This window comes from Vigna unguiculata, chromosome 3 (assembly GCF_004118075.2).
Source record: "Vigna unguiculata cultivar IT97K-499-35 chromosome 3, ASM411807v1, whole genome shotgun sequence".
In the NCBI taxonomy this organism is placed as follows: Eukaryota; Viridiplantae; Streptophyta; class Magnoliopsida; order Fabales; family Fabaceae; genus Vigna; species Vigna unguiculata.
In genome coordinates this window covers 36,031,612-36,045,426 of record NC_040281.1, presented here as the reverse complement: position 1 = coordinate 36,045,426, position 13,815 = coordinate 36,031,612, and the positions used below count along the sequence as shown (strand labels likewise).

The window sequence follows — 13,815 nt, the reverse complement described above, 5'->3', positions numbered from 1 at the left end:
TTAATTGATTACGGGTACTATTTAAACGATTAAAGTAAGTTGTAATCGATTAAATGAATATATAATCGATTACTCTCGCATCAGATTATAAAAAATGATGTTTGTAATTGATTACACTATAAATGTAATCGATTACAATAAGTATTTTTGCGTCACAATGATGCTGCTAATGGATAACAGGTCCATATAATTGATTACAACATAACATTTTTTTTCCAAACGATTTGTACTCCATTAAATGGGTCCCTTAATAAAAAAGTTCAAAATAGTCTACTAATTAAATAAAAATAAAATGATTAACAACTTCCACATTACTTAAAATGAAAAGCAAAGAAAATAAAGTAAATCAATTACGACAACCATCTATATCTTGTTCTCCCCCGGTGATCCATAAACCATCCAGAATTGATATCTTCGTATTCTTCGGCAGGTGTTTGTGGTATGATATCTCTAGTTTGGATCAAAAGCTCGATATACGAAGAAATACGCGATTTCAAAAATCGATCTAGACTTTGTACGTGCTTCCAACGACTGATCGTTTGTAGTGCAAGATGACGATGGAGTGTTTGTAGTTAAAAGAAAAAGAATTTCTTCAGGTGATCTTGTGAACATGACATACAACTCAATCATTGTGTTCAAAGGGAAAGAAGACTTACATTGCAACATTTGAAAAACATCTTCATCCGTTTTTAATTCAAATGCGTCATACATAATATTTCCTTCAAAAGTGATGGTGGGTCGTCTGAAGTAGAGGTTGTTTATGGATGTATTTGAGGGACATGGAATGGCTGCACATACTCTTTGTTTCAGCATGTTTTATGTGCAGTCGTATAGAATGCGAAATATTTATGAACTTGACCCCATCATCACAAAGTTTCATTTCCCTATTTGTGAATAAGGTCGCTTATGTAAGAATTGGTGAAATCCTGAGACTCTGTGATGCCAAACATTTCAGAGGAAAAATGTTCCATGTGTGGGTTATGAATTAAGAAAAAAAAGGTAGAAGGAGACGGCAAGGAATGGTAGTGTTGGAAACTTGAATATTTGCAATTGATAGAGTGTAGGGCGTGGTATTTATAAGCATAATGGCACCATTATTGAGTGTAAAGAAAAAAAAATATTATTCATTTATTTGGAAACGTACATATAAAATTGTCATATTTAAATAGTACAAAATCATAGTAGAATATGGTCCCATAATGTCATAATTTTATTTTACAATAACATTCTTCAACAATGGCCACCTGTGATGCATGGTGGCCTCCGTGTGGATCGTAGCGGTCGTCTCTCGGGTTGTGTGGGAGGAAGGGGTGACTTACTTTCGTCGTCAGTTTCTTCCACTTCCACAGATTGAAAACCTTCATCCAAAACATGAAATGGAATTTCTGGTTTGTAATATTGTTGTGAAGATGACATGCCTTGGTCTGCGGATGGTGGAGTCAGTGATGATGTCTCAAATATTTGTGATGGACCACCCCCAAACTGGAAATTTGTGGGGCAGATGAACCACCATAAAATTGGGATGGACTCGCTACAAAGATTGACGACGGTGGGAAAAAACCATAGGAAGTGGGGACCTGATGAGATGACAATGGAGGTTACATTCTTTGATCCCAATTTCCATAACCTAGAGTCAGATTTTGTGAGTGAAGGAGGCCAGAAAAAGGTCTATCCGTACGAAGCTACTGATGTGAAGGCGAATTATGATATTGCTCAGGCATGTCATACTGATACAAAAATAATAATTACTTGACATGTTTGAAATTCAATAATAATAAAAATTATAATTTATGAAAAATCGAAAATAAATGATTCTCACATCATTATCAAATGATTGCGCAATAGGCGAGATATAACAGATGGTAAAATTTATGTACCATTGCACGTAGGGAAAGGTATCACGCAGATGACCTCTCTTGCTAAAAAGTTTGCCTTGAACAACAAAATTATGACGATTATTCCATAGTATTATAAATCGATGATGATATTGCCTCCAATTAATTTCCCCCTTCCTCGGAGATCAATTCTGTGAATCTCATCCAAGTTCATCAGGTCAACTGGGATGCTCTATCGCCAACCAAATTGTCTGACAACCCGGTCGACTTGGTGAAATTCGATAGTTGTAAAACAGATCAGGGGAACCAATGCCCGACTTATGGGCGAAACATTTATGATGATCAAGGACTAACCAAGGGTTGTCGATATGATGTCCATAAAAAATGCAAAAATTAAGGTTAATATTAAACATAAAAAAAAACAAATCGAATTTGTACAAACAAATTAGCATAGCACTGGTGATAATGAACCTATTTTGGTTGAATTTTATCAAATTTTTTCGGAACTCAACCACAATTGTTTGGTCATGGAAGACGGAACGTGTTTGCCAACACCACCTCACGCTTAAGGGGAACGCAAGGCCACCAACAATCTCGTCATCCGTGACTGGTTGTATTTCTGGAGAGATACATGTGAATCTCTCTCACGCCAACACTGCAGCAATAACATGCATCCACCAATGTTATCTTGTTGGAACTTTGTACTGTGATCCAGTGCACGATACAGACATGTCAACACTACGGATCCCCAAGTAAAGTTTGAAACATGAGCCAAGTCTCTTAACAATTGCAAATACATAAAATGTACGAGACTAGCTAATATACCTGGCATTAACATACTGCAAATTAGTATTAGGATGTGAGCGCGTGCATACTGTACAATTGTTCCTAGGTTGACGTCATTTGGTAATTCCCGAAATCTGGTATTTAGCCACGACAACTTTATCTGATTCCCTGTGAACATATTTTCGGGTGGAATGTCCCCCAATAATTCTTGGCACAATTTTAGGAGGTTTCCAGAACTACCACTGGTGAGGGGTTCATCATCTATTGGCACCCCCAATTGGAGTGAAACATCCTCGAGGGTGACAGTTGTTTCGCCTAGTGGCATGTGGAAGGTGTGAGTTTCAATTCTCCACCTTTCGCAGAGTGTTGTTACCATGAGGTGGTTAATCTTCATATTATCCACTTTCAAAACGTGACCAAAACCAGCTTGATCAATTAACATTCTGACTCTAGGGTCAATCAGATCTGTATATTTCAAAATCCAGATAGAATGGCGTCTTGACTGGAGCACTCTCTTGTTTCCTTCCCACATCTGGTTCGTGATGTGGTCGTCTTGATGACGCAAGACTGACATGTTTGTTGAAAGGTTGTTATTTTCAGCCATTATGAACTACGTAAAAAAATAAAATAAAACCATTAAGAGCACGCTTAATTAAGTAAAGGCAAAAAAATAATTAAACAATGTAGATTCACAAATCTAACCATATGATGAAGTTGACAGATGATAGTTGTAACCATTTTTTTTCCTTAAGCAAATAATAGCAGCGACAACTTGAAATAGAACTTGGAGTATGGAAAGGTTGTATTTTCGTTGCCTATCGGTCAAAGTGTATGCTTATTTATGCTTCCTTCAAAACAACTATTCATACATCATGATACATTATAATGTACATGGACCTACCACTAATCAATGATAAAGTTGGCATTTCAACTTTCTATGACAATGGTAAGCTTTTGCATAACTCCATCTCTTTTATAGGGACCTATTTTTCAACCACGCATGCAACATTTTCCAGCTGCCAAATTCCTTTTATCACACCTTACAAATTCAAGCAATAATGAAACTAATGGAATCTCTGCAATGGAAGTGATTGGTATAGTGCATGAATAGTTATACGCAGAGATTTCTTCATTATTTTGAAATTGTCAAAAAACATGAATGCATAGTGTGCAAGGCATGAGGGATGAATAGTTTTGTGGCAGGAGAAAACGTGAAGTAGCAGGAATAAACATGAAAGAAGAAGGGATGTGGCAGGGTTGCGAATGGAAAACGAGGGGGTGTGCCACATTTTCAATTAGAAAACGTTAGGGGGGATGTTTTCAATTAGAAAACGTTAGGGGTGGATGTTTTCAAAGAGAAAACGTCTTGGGGTGTGACGTTTTTAAGAGAAAACGTGTCAGGGGTGCACGTTTTCATCTTTTATGTTTTTTCTTCTTTGCACACCCCCATCTAGCTTTCTACGTTCTAGATCCTCATATTCTTTTATTTTTTATGCAACTTGAACATGCTTTTAAGTGGTTATATACTGAAACACACCACCATTTGTTCTCCTACCAAGTCTTCTCTTCATACACGGCCCACTTCACATATCAAGGTTAACATAATGAGTTCATGGAATTATGGAGGATCATCTTCGTCTAATCCAATCGAAGATGAACCTGTCATTCCAGACATCATGGACGAGTTTACTTCTGATGATTTTTATGAAGACAATCCAGACGATCAAGAAATTGTTCTGGTCCCTACTATGGATTACAATCCATATGGGGAAGTCAAACTACGGGAACAGATGCACTTCGATTCAAATGAGGCAACAGTGTCTGCAATAAAACATTATCACATCACCAATGGATACAACTTCAATGTTTTAGAATCGAAACCCTATCTTTACGTTGCATGATGCATCCATTACAACAATGGATGTCAATGTCGTTTGAGGGCTAGTTACAATAAAATCAGACATCATTGGGAAATCAAGTCCATTGACGATACACATACATGTTTCTCTATATTAATTTCAAAGGATCACTGCAATCTGGATTCCACTCAAATTGCTTCCATTGTTTTTCATTTGGTTAGGACAAACTCAAGCATTTGCATCAAAAGCTTGGTCGCAGACATAAAAAGTCGTTACAAATATACGATCACATATAGAAGAGCATGGATAGAGAAGGAAAAAGCAATTACCATGGAGTATGACGATTGGGACCAATCTTATAATGAAGTTTCCAGATGGTTACAAGCTACCCAACAAACTAATACTGGGACAATTTTCCAACTTTCCGGTCCTTCAGTTAATGTTGATGGTGAGGATGCGACACCCAAATACATTATGGAACGTTGCTTCTGGGTATTTGGACCATCCATTGAAGGTTTTAAGTATTGTAAACCTATTGTTCAAGTCGATGAAACATTTTTAACAGGCAGATATCATGCGACCTTGCTAACTCCAATTGCTTAGGATGGAAATAAAAACATATTTCCTTTGGCATTTGCAATAGTAGAAGGTGAGACAAAAGAGACATTGATTTGGTTTTTTCAACTACTACGAGAGCATGTAACTCCTCAACCAAATCTATGCCTAATTACTAATAGAGGCAATGACATTTTGTCAACCCTACGCTTAAAAGAAGTTGATTGGGAATCAGATAATCTTCACTCTATCTAGTACATACGTCATTTGGCTTCCAACTTCAACAACTGGTTCAAAAACGCGGATCTCAAAAAAGATTTCATTAACTTGGGTACGACATTTTCCTAACCTTACATTCCACATCAACAAAAAAATCTCACCCATCAATCTCATAGGTTTGGTCAAATTTATGAATTTATTTTTGTGTACGATTTCCCCTTTGATTAAGTTTAAATGATATTCTATTAATCTTTTTATCTTCTTTTACGCAGTTTATAATGGTTGAGAATAACAACCTTTTAGCAAACATGTCAGTCTTGCGTCATCAAGACGACCACATCACGAACCAGATGTGGGAAGAAAACGAGAGAGTGCTCCGGCTAAGACATCATTCTATCTGGATTTTGAAATATACAGATCTGATTGACCCTAGAGTCAGAATGTTAATTGATCAAGTTGGTTTTGGCCACGTTTTGAAAGTGGATAATATGAAGATTAACCACCTCATGGTAACAACACTTTACGAAAGGTGGAGGATTGAAACTCACACCTTCCACATGCCACTAGGCGAAACAACTGTCACCTTGGAGGATGTTTCACTCCAATTGGGGGTGCCAATAGATGGTGAACCCTTCACCAGTTGTAGTTCTGGAAACCTCCTGAAATTGTGCCAAAAATTATTGGGGGACATTCAACCCGAAAATATGTTCACAGGGAACCAGATAAAGTCGTCGTGGCTAAATACCAGATTTCAAGAATTACCAAATAACGCCAACCTAGGAACAATTGGACAGTATGCACACACTCACATCCTAATACTAATTGACAGTATGTTAATGCTAGGTACATTAGCTAGTCTCGTGCATTTTATGTATTTGCCATTGTTAAGAGACTTGGTTCATGTTTCTAACTTTAGTTGGAGATCCGTAGTGTTGACATGTCTGTATCGTGCATTGGATCATGGTACAAAGTTCCAACAAGACAACATTGGTGGATGCATATTACTGCTGCAATGTTGGGCATGAGAGAGATTCACATGTATCTTTCCAGAAATACAACCAGTCACGGATGACGAGATTGTTGGTAGCCTTGCATTCCCCCTAAGTGTGAGGTGGTGTCGGCAAACACGTTCCGTCTTCCATGACCAAACAACTGTGATTGAGTTCCGAAAAAATTTGATAAAAACAACCAAAATAGGTTGTTTTTTTTTTATGTTTAATATTAACCTTAATTTTTGCATTTCTTATGGACATCATATCGACAACCGCTGGTTAGTCCTTGATCATCATAAATGTTTCTCCCATCAGTCGGGTATTGGTTCCCTTGATCTGTTTTACAACTGTCGAATTTCACCAAGTCGAACGGGTCGTCAAACAATTTGATTGGCGATAGAGCATCCCAGCCAACCCGATGAACTTGGATGAGATTCACAGAATTGCTCTCCGAGGAAGGGGGAAATTAATTGGAGGCAATATCATCATCGATTTATAATACTATGGAATAATTGTCATAATTCCGTTGTTCAAGACAAACCTTTTAGCAAGGGTGGTCATCTGCATGATAACTCTCCCTACATGTAATGATACATAAATCTTACCATGTGTTATATCTCGCCTACTGCGCAATCATTCGATGATAAAGTGAGAATAATTTATTTTCGGTTTTTCAAAAATTATAATTTTATTATTATTGAATTTAAAAAATGTCAATTAATTATTATTTTTGTATCAGTATGACATACCTGAACAATATCATAATCCGCCTTCACATCAACCGGTTCGTACGGATAGACCCTTTTCTGGCCTCCTTCACTCACAAAATCTGACTTCGGGTTATGGAAATTGGGATCAAAGAATGCAACCTCCATCGTCATCTCATCAGGTCCCCACTTCCTATGGTTTTTTCCCACCGTCGTCAACCTTTGGAGCGGATTCATCCTGATTTTATGGTGATTCATCTGGTCCACAATTTTCCAGTTATGGGGGTGGTCCATCACAAATGTTTGGGACGTCATCACTGACTCCACCATCTGCATACCGAGGGTCGTCATCATCACAACAATTTTACAAACCAGAAATCAGATTTCATGTTTCAGATGAAGGTTCTCAATCTGTAGAAATGGAAGAAACTAACGACGAAAGTGACTCGCCCCCTTCTCCCACACAACCCGAGAGACGACCGCGACGACCCACACGGAGGCCACCATGTGGAAGAGGCAGCCATCGTTGAAGAATGTTATTGTATAATAAAATTATGACATTATGGGACCATATTCTACTATGCTTTTGTACTATTTAAATATGACAACTTCATATGTACGTTTCCAAACCAATGAATAATATTTTTTTTCTTTTCAGTCAATAATGGTGTCATTATGGTTATAAATACCACCCCCTACACTCTATCAATTGCACATATTCAAGTCTCCAACACTACCATTTCTTGCCATCTCCTTCTACCTTTTCTTTCTTAATTCATAACCAAAACATGGAACATTTTGGCATCACAGAGTCTCAGGATTTCACCAATTCTTACATAGCGGCCTTATTCACAAAAGGAGAAATGAAACTTTGTGACGATGGGGTCAAGTTCATATGTGAGAGTCCTCAAATATTTTGCATTCCATACGACTACATATACAACGTGCTGAAACAAAGAGTTTGTGTAGCCATTCCATGCCTCTCAAACACATCCATAAACAACCTCTACTTCAGACGACCCACCATTACTTTTGAAGGAAATATTATGTATGACGCATTTGAATTAAAAACGGATGAAGATGTTTTTCAAATGTTGCAATGTAAGTCTTCTTTCCCTTTGAACACAATGATTGAGTTGTATGTCACGTTCACAAGATCACCACAAGATCACCTGAAGAAATTCTTTCTCTTTTAACTACAAACACCCCATCGTCATCTTGCACTACAAATGATCAGTCGTTGGAAGCACATACAAAGTCTAGACTGATATGTGAAATCACGTATTTCTTCGTATATCAAGCTTTTGATCCAAACTAGATATATCAGACCACCAACACCTACCGAAGAATACGAAGATATCAATTCTGGATGGTTTGTGGATCACTGGGGGAGAACAAGATATAGATGGTTGTCATAACTAATTTTGTTTATTTTCTTTGCTTTTCATTTTAAGTAATTTGGAAGTTGTTAATCATTTTATTTTTATTTAATTAGTGGAATATTTTCAACTTTTTTTATTAAGAGAACCATTTAATGGAGTAAAAATCGTTAGATTTTTTTTTTATGTTGTAATGAATTATATGGACCGCGTTATCCATTAGTAGTATGTTTGTGACGCAAAAATACTTATTGTAATCGATTACATTCATAGTGTAATCGATTACAACATCATTTTTTGTAATCTGACGCGAGAGTAATCGATTACATATTCATTTAATCGATTACAACTTACTTTAATCGATTAAATAGTACCCGTAATCGATTACACAAAGTCTGTAATCGATTAATCGATTAACAGGAGGTTCTAGAAAAAAAATTGAACCCTATAATCGATTACACAAAGCTTGTAATCGATTACTCGATTAACATGAGGTTCTGGAATAAAAAATTGAACTCTGTAATAGATTACACAAACCTTGTAATCGATTACTCGATTAACAGGAGGTTCTGGTATAAAAAATTGAACCTTGTAATTGATTACACAAACCCTTTAATCGATTACGCGATTAATAAGAGGCTTTGGAAAAAAATTTGAACCCTGTAATCGATTACAGGTCGTCTTCCACTTTCTCTCTCCGCCGCTGCAGCCCACAAAGAACCCTAGCACCCCCACTGTCTCCACCATTTTTCACCATTGTTGCTTCGTTTCTTAACCAAATCAACTCTCGTTCATTGCAATCTTTCTTATTTTCAATTCTCCACAAAACCCATCGATTAAAATCGTCAAAAACACCCAAAAATGGCCAAATCTTCAAGAAAATGCAAGGCTCAAACTGGTGTTTGTTGCTGCCGTGGTGTCGCCGCCAACGAACCTGATGAAATTATTGCACCCTCACAGCCACAAAGACTCTTCTCTTCCATAACTCAATATGAAAGGTATTCTTCCAAATTTTCCAGCAGAGATATTATTGAACCAAGATACCCTGATGATTTTATTGTCGAGCAAAACTTTGAGTTCTATGATATACTGCATAATTTGGGATTATTACCTTTTTTTACCAATCTTCAATCTTATTATCCGAAATTAGTTAGAGTTTTTTATTCTAACTTGCAAATTACTGATGAATGACTTATTATTACTGAAGTTAAGAATATAAAGATTAGAATGGATATAAATATGTTTTATCGTATAACCAAGTTGGGGACTCAAGGTGTTTGTTTTGAGGGAAACATGGTGGAGGAATGGACAAATGACTATTTTAGTCAAAATGAAAAATTAATGATTTGTCGTGACAATGTCAATATTGGAGGAAGAATACTAGCAGGCCAAATGAAAGTGGAAACACGTATCCTGCACTACATCATATGTCGATGCCTGCTGCCCCGAACAACTAACCTTACCTAAGCTACTGAAGAAGACATTATATTAATGTGGGCAATGCTGACTGGAAGAGAGCTTAACTAGGGTCATCTGGTTAGATATCGGATGAAAAAGGCATTAAGAGACCATGCCCCTTTACCATATGCAAACCACATTACTGACATTTTAATTAAGTTTAATATTCCTATTGAAGATGAACCATTTGAGAAGGTTAATTGGAGAACAAACCCAATTAGTGCTGAAGTTATTCATTCCCTTGGTTGTGTAAAAAACCAAAGTGGTCAATGGGTTCATAAACGTGATATGCAGGATCAACCTATCCATGATGAGCACACACCATCTCCACCGTCTCAGCCTACCCAGGATGCATCTAGTGCTAGGCTCAATGATATTATCCACAAGATTCGCGATCTCTGAGTTTTTGTTGGTTCAAGATTTGACAGTATAGATGCTTAGGTTGGTCAACTTGAGGAAGACATGACTTACATGCGACGCCAATTTCCTCTTTCTTAAATGCATTTCATCTTTATTTCATTCAAGAACTTTGTATTTGTTTAATGCACCATCTATTCCACATTGACATTATTATTTGTTATATTAGTACTTTAATTAATTATAATGTTTTTTTTTCTATTTTTACCATTGTTTTTAGTTTCATATTCGACATTATTATTATTATCATTGCTTTTGTATCTAATTAAAATTTTATGAATTTTTTTTTAAATTATGTCTGTAATCGATTACAGTATGTCCGTAATCGATTACATTAAACCCAAAAACACTACAACACATGCAATAATCAATTACGTCAAAAGATAATCAATTACAAATAGACAAGCGTTCCCCTGCACGATTCCAAGTGAAAACGTCATATTCAAAAAAGCATTAGAGCCTAACGGTTTCTTCATAAAACAAACGTCCAACTCCACACATTTTGCCTATAATTATCATTTTTAAAAAAATTCTTACTCGCTTAATTACCCCAATTGAATTGTTTATTACTAAAAAAAACCCGTAATGTGGAATGCTCTCTTGGATTCGGTAGTCCATACCAGATCGGCCAATTTGGTTAGTGAAACACAGTACCGCATATACCAAAAAATGCAAACTAAGCTACACAAACCTGTTATTTTCCACCGAAAGAAGGAATGACAGATATTGATGGAGTTCCGTGGATCACGAGTTGCGTCGTCCTCCTCTACCAGCAATGGCGATGGAGGTGCGTCGTCAGCAACTTCCTTCTATTTCAGCGGTGCGGCAGTGCAAGGTCTGCGTGATGGGTTGCACACAACGTCTTGAAGAAGATGGGTGCACACAATATTGCAATCAAGATGTGGTGCCTCGTGGAGAAGAATGAAGAAGATGGGTTGCAGGGGATAAAGGGGATGCAGCGACGCCTTCAACACAAAAGGGGAAAGACTTCACATTAGGATTCTTAGGGTTTCTTAGGGTAATTTTGGGATTTCAAAAGTTACATCAGGAGAAAAAACAGGGAACAGGAAGAAATGATCGTTTCCTAATTCATTCACCTAATGCTGTTTCTCTTTACACTTCAACAATTTCTTTAGCACTTCCAAATTTTACAAAATTAGTTAAAATACTTTTTTAACTTTAACCATCTATACCCTCTAAAAATGATATTATCAGATGTCGAAATCTAATTAAAAAAATTATATAATCTAATGTCCAAATCCATAATATATATAAATATTGGACGTGGACATCTGAAATGCATATATAAACAAATTTTGATATCCGTAAATATATATACACGATATATATATATATATATATATATATATATATATATATATATATATATATATATATATATATATATATATATATATAAAACTTTTTTTTCTTTTTTTTTTTAAATTTTTTAATTATGATTAATTTCTTTTTATTGTTAGTTTTTTATTTTATTTATTTTATTTTTTTACTATTTATTTTATAAATAAAATAAAATATTAATATATATTTATATATGTATATATTTCTCTTTATCTTTTGTTAAAAAAATAACTTTTTTTCAATTTAATTTATTTGAAAACATAATATTATAATATTTGAAATAAAATATTATTATTTTTTGTTTTAATTAATTAAGGGTTAAATATGTTTTTGGTCCCTTAACTTTCAGTGAATTTTGAAATTAGTCCATTTTGAAATTTTGGACCAATTTAGTCCTTCATCTTTCGGAATACGTGGATTTAGTCCTTTTAATCAAATTTTGTTAGGTTTATTTGATGTTTCGTACGTATTTTAAGATTGTATTTGAGTTGTTTATACTGTTTGACACATTTTTGCTCTAATTTTAAGTCAAATACTATTGTGAAATACGCTTGAAATGTCAAATAAACTTAACAAAATTTGATTAAAAGGACTAAATCCACGTATTTCAAAAGATGAAGGACTAAATTGGTTAAAAGTTTCAAAATGGACTAATTCCAAAATTCACTGAAAGTTAAGGGACTAAAAACATATTTAACCCATTAATTAATTATATATTTCTAAAATATATATTAAACAAATGAATAAATATTAACATTTTATTTTATTTTTAAAATATACATTAATAAATATGAAAACATAAAAAATAAACTAAAAAAACATTTAAAATTTAGAAAATATAAATTTTAAATAAAACTAAAAAACGTTAAAACATAATTAATTTTTTTAATTTAAAGGTTTAGTATTTTACTTTAATTTATTTCATATATATATATATATATATAGATATATATATAATTTTCTATAACGTATTAAAAAAAGTTAAACTAGAAAATAAAATTTAAAAACATTTAAAATAAACAAAAAATAATATATATATATATATATATATATATATATATATATATATATATATTTTATTGAAAGTCAAATTCGATAATATATGTATAGATTGTGGAAGTCGTATGATAATATATATTTTGAAAGTCGATTATCTATCTATATATATATATATATATATATATATATATATATATATATATATATATATATATATATATATATATATATATAGATATATAAAAGTTGATTTTTGACTATATATTTTGATATTTGAAAATCCTTTTTATTAAATGTTGATATTCATAAGTAATTTTAAAACATGATTTTGTTCAGTTGATTAAAGGATACTTTTGGAATTTAATTTTTTTTTTTGAAGATGCAAGAAGAAAAGCCTTTCACGTGATAAAATGAACTAAACAAATGTAAGGTTGAATACTTCATTTTTGCTTCTTGGTGTTTCTTTATCCACCTTTTCTTCTTCATCAATCTCAAATTATTTCTCATAAGGTAATCTCCAACATTTTTTTCAAAGCAAATCAGATTATACAAGTTGAAAAAGTATTTTCGAATTTAAAAAAATACATATTTTAAATTGTACAATAAAAAAATATTTCTTAATCCATAAATGACTTCTAAATTGAACGATCTATAATACATTTATTAAAAAACAAAATTTCAAAATGTATTTTTAGATTTGGAAACATGTTCCAGAATAATCATTTAGAATAAACTCAAAAAGTATAATGTGTATTTGAGAACGTATTATATAATTCGTATAAAAAATATCTTTCGAATTGCACAATCCAATATGTATTTTAAAAAAATAATATTATGGAATATACAGTTTAGAATATATTTAAAAAAAAAGTTAAATATGTTTTGGATTCTTAACTTTTAGTAAATTTTGAAATTAGTCCATTTCGAAATTTTGGACCAATTTAGTCCTTCATCTCTCGAAATACGTGAATTTAGTCATTTTAATCAAATTTTGTTAAGTTTATTTGACATTTCAAGCGCGTTTCATAATAGTATTTGACTTAACATTAAAGTAAAGATGTGTTAAACAATATAAACAACTCAAATACAATCTTGAAATGAGAACGAAACATCAAATAAACCTAACAAAATTTGATTAAAATGACTAAATCCACGTATTTTGAAAGATGAAGGATTATATTGGTTTAAAGTTTTGAAATGGACTAATTCCAATATTCACTAAAAGTTAAAAGACCAAAAACATATTT

The 13,815-nt window shown here is 33.5% G+C and overlaps 2 protein-coding genes across 4 annotated transcripts; one reads left to right on the top strand and one right to left on the bottom strand.

Moving 5' to 3' along the window:
• Positions 1-1,734: 1,734 nt before the first annotated feature.
• On the bottom strand, positions 1,735-11,354 carry LOC114176070 (protein MAIN-LIKE 1-like). Of its 3 annotated transcripts, none has more exons than XM_028060979.1 (3): positions 10,899-11,354; positions 2,661-3,231; positions 1,735-2,573 (listed from the first exon to the last, which is right to left on the bottom strand). In XM_028060979.1, the coding sequence occupies exons 2-3, from the start codon at positions 3,223-3,225 to the stop codon at positions 2,401-2,403; spliced, it is 738 nt and encodes a 245-aa protein (XP_027916780.1). In that variant the 5' UTR covers positions 3,226-3,231; positions 10,899-11,354; the 3' UTR covers positions 1,735-2,400. The 3 variants fall into 3 exon arrangements, with proteins under 3 accessions (XP_027916780.1, XP_027916781.1, XP_027916779.1); XM_028060980.1 differs by having other exon boundaries at positions 1,735-2,490; positions 10,899-11,353; XM_028060978.1 differs by having other exon boundaries at positions 1,736-3,231.
• On the top strand, positions 4,811-6,279 carry LOC114175391 (protein MAIN-LIKE 1-like). The gene is made up of 2 exons (XM_028060162.1): positions 4,811-4,972; positions 5,527-6,279. The coding sequence occupies exons 1-2, from the start codon at positions 4,811-4,813 to the stop codon at positions 6,277-6,279; spliced, it is 915 nt and encodes a 304-aa protein (XP_027915963.1).
• Positions 11,355-13,815: the final 2,461 nt, after the last annotated feature.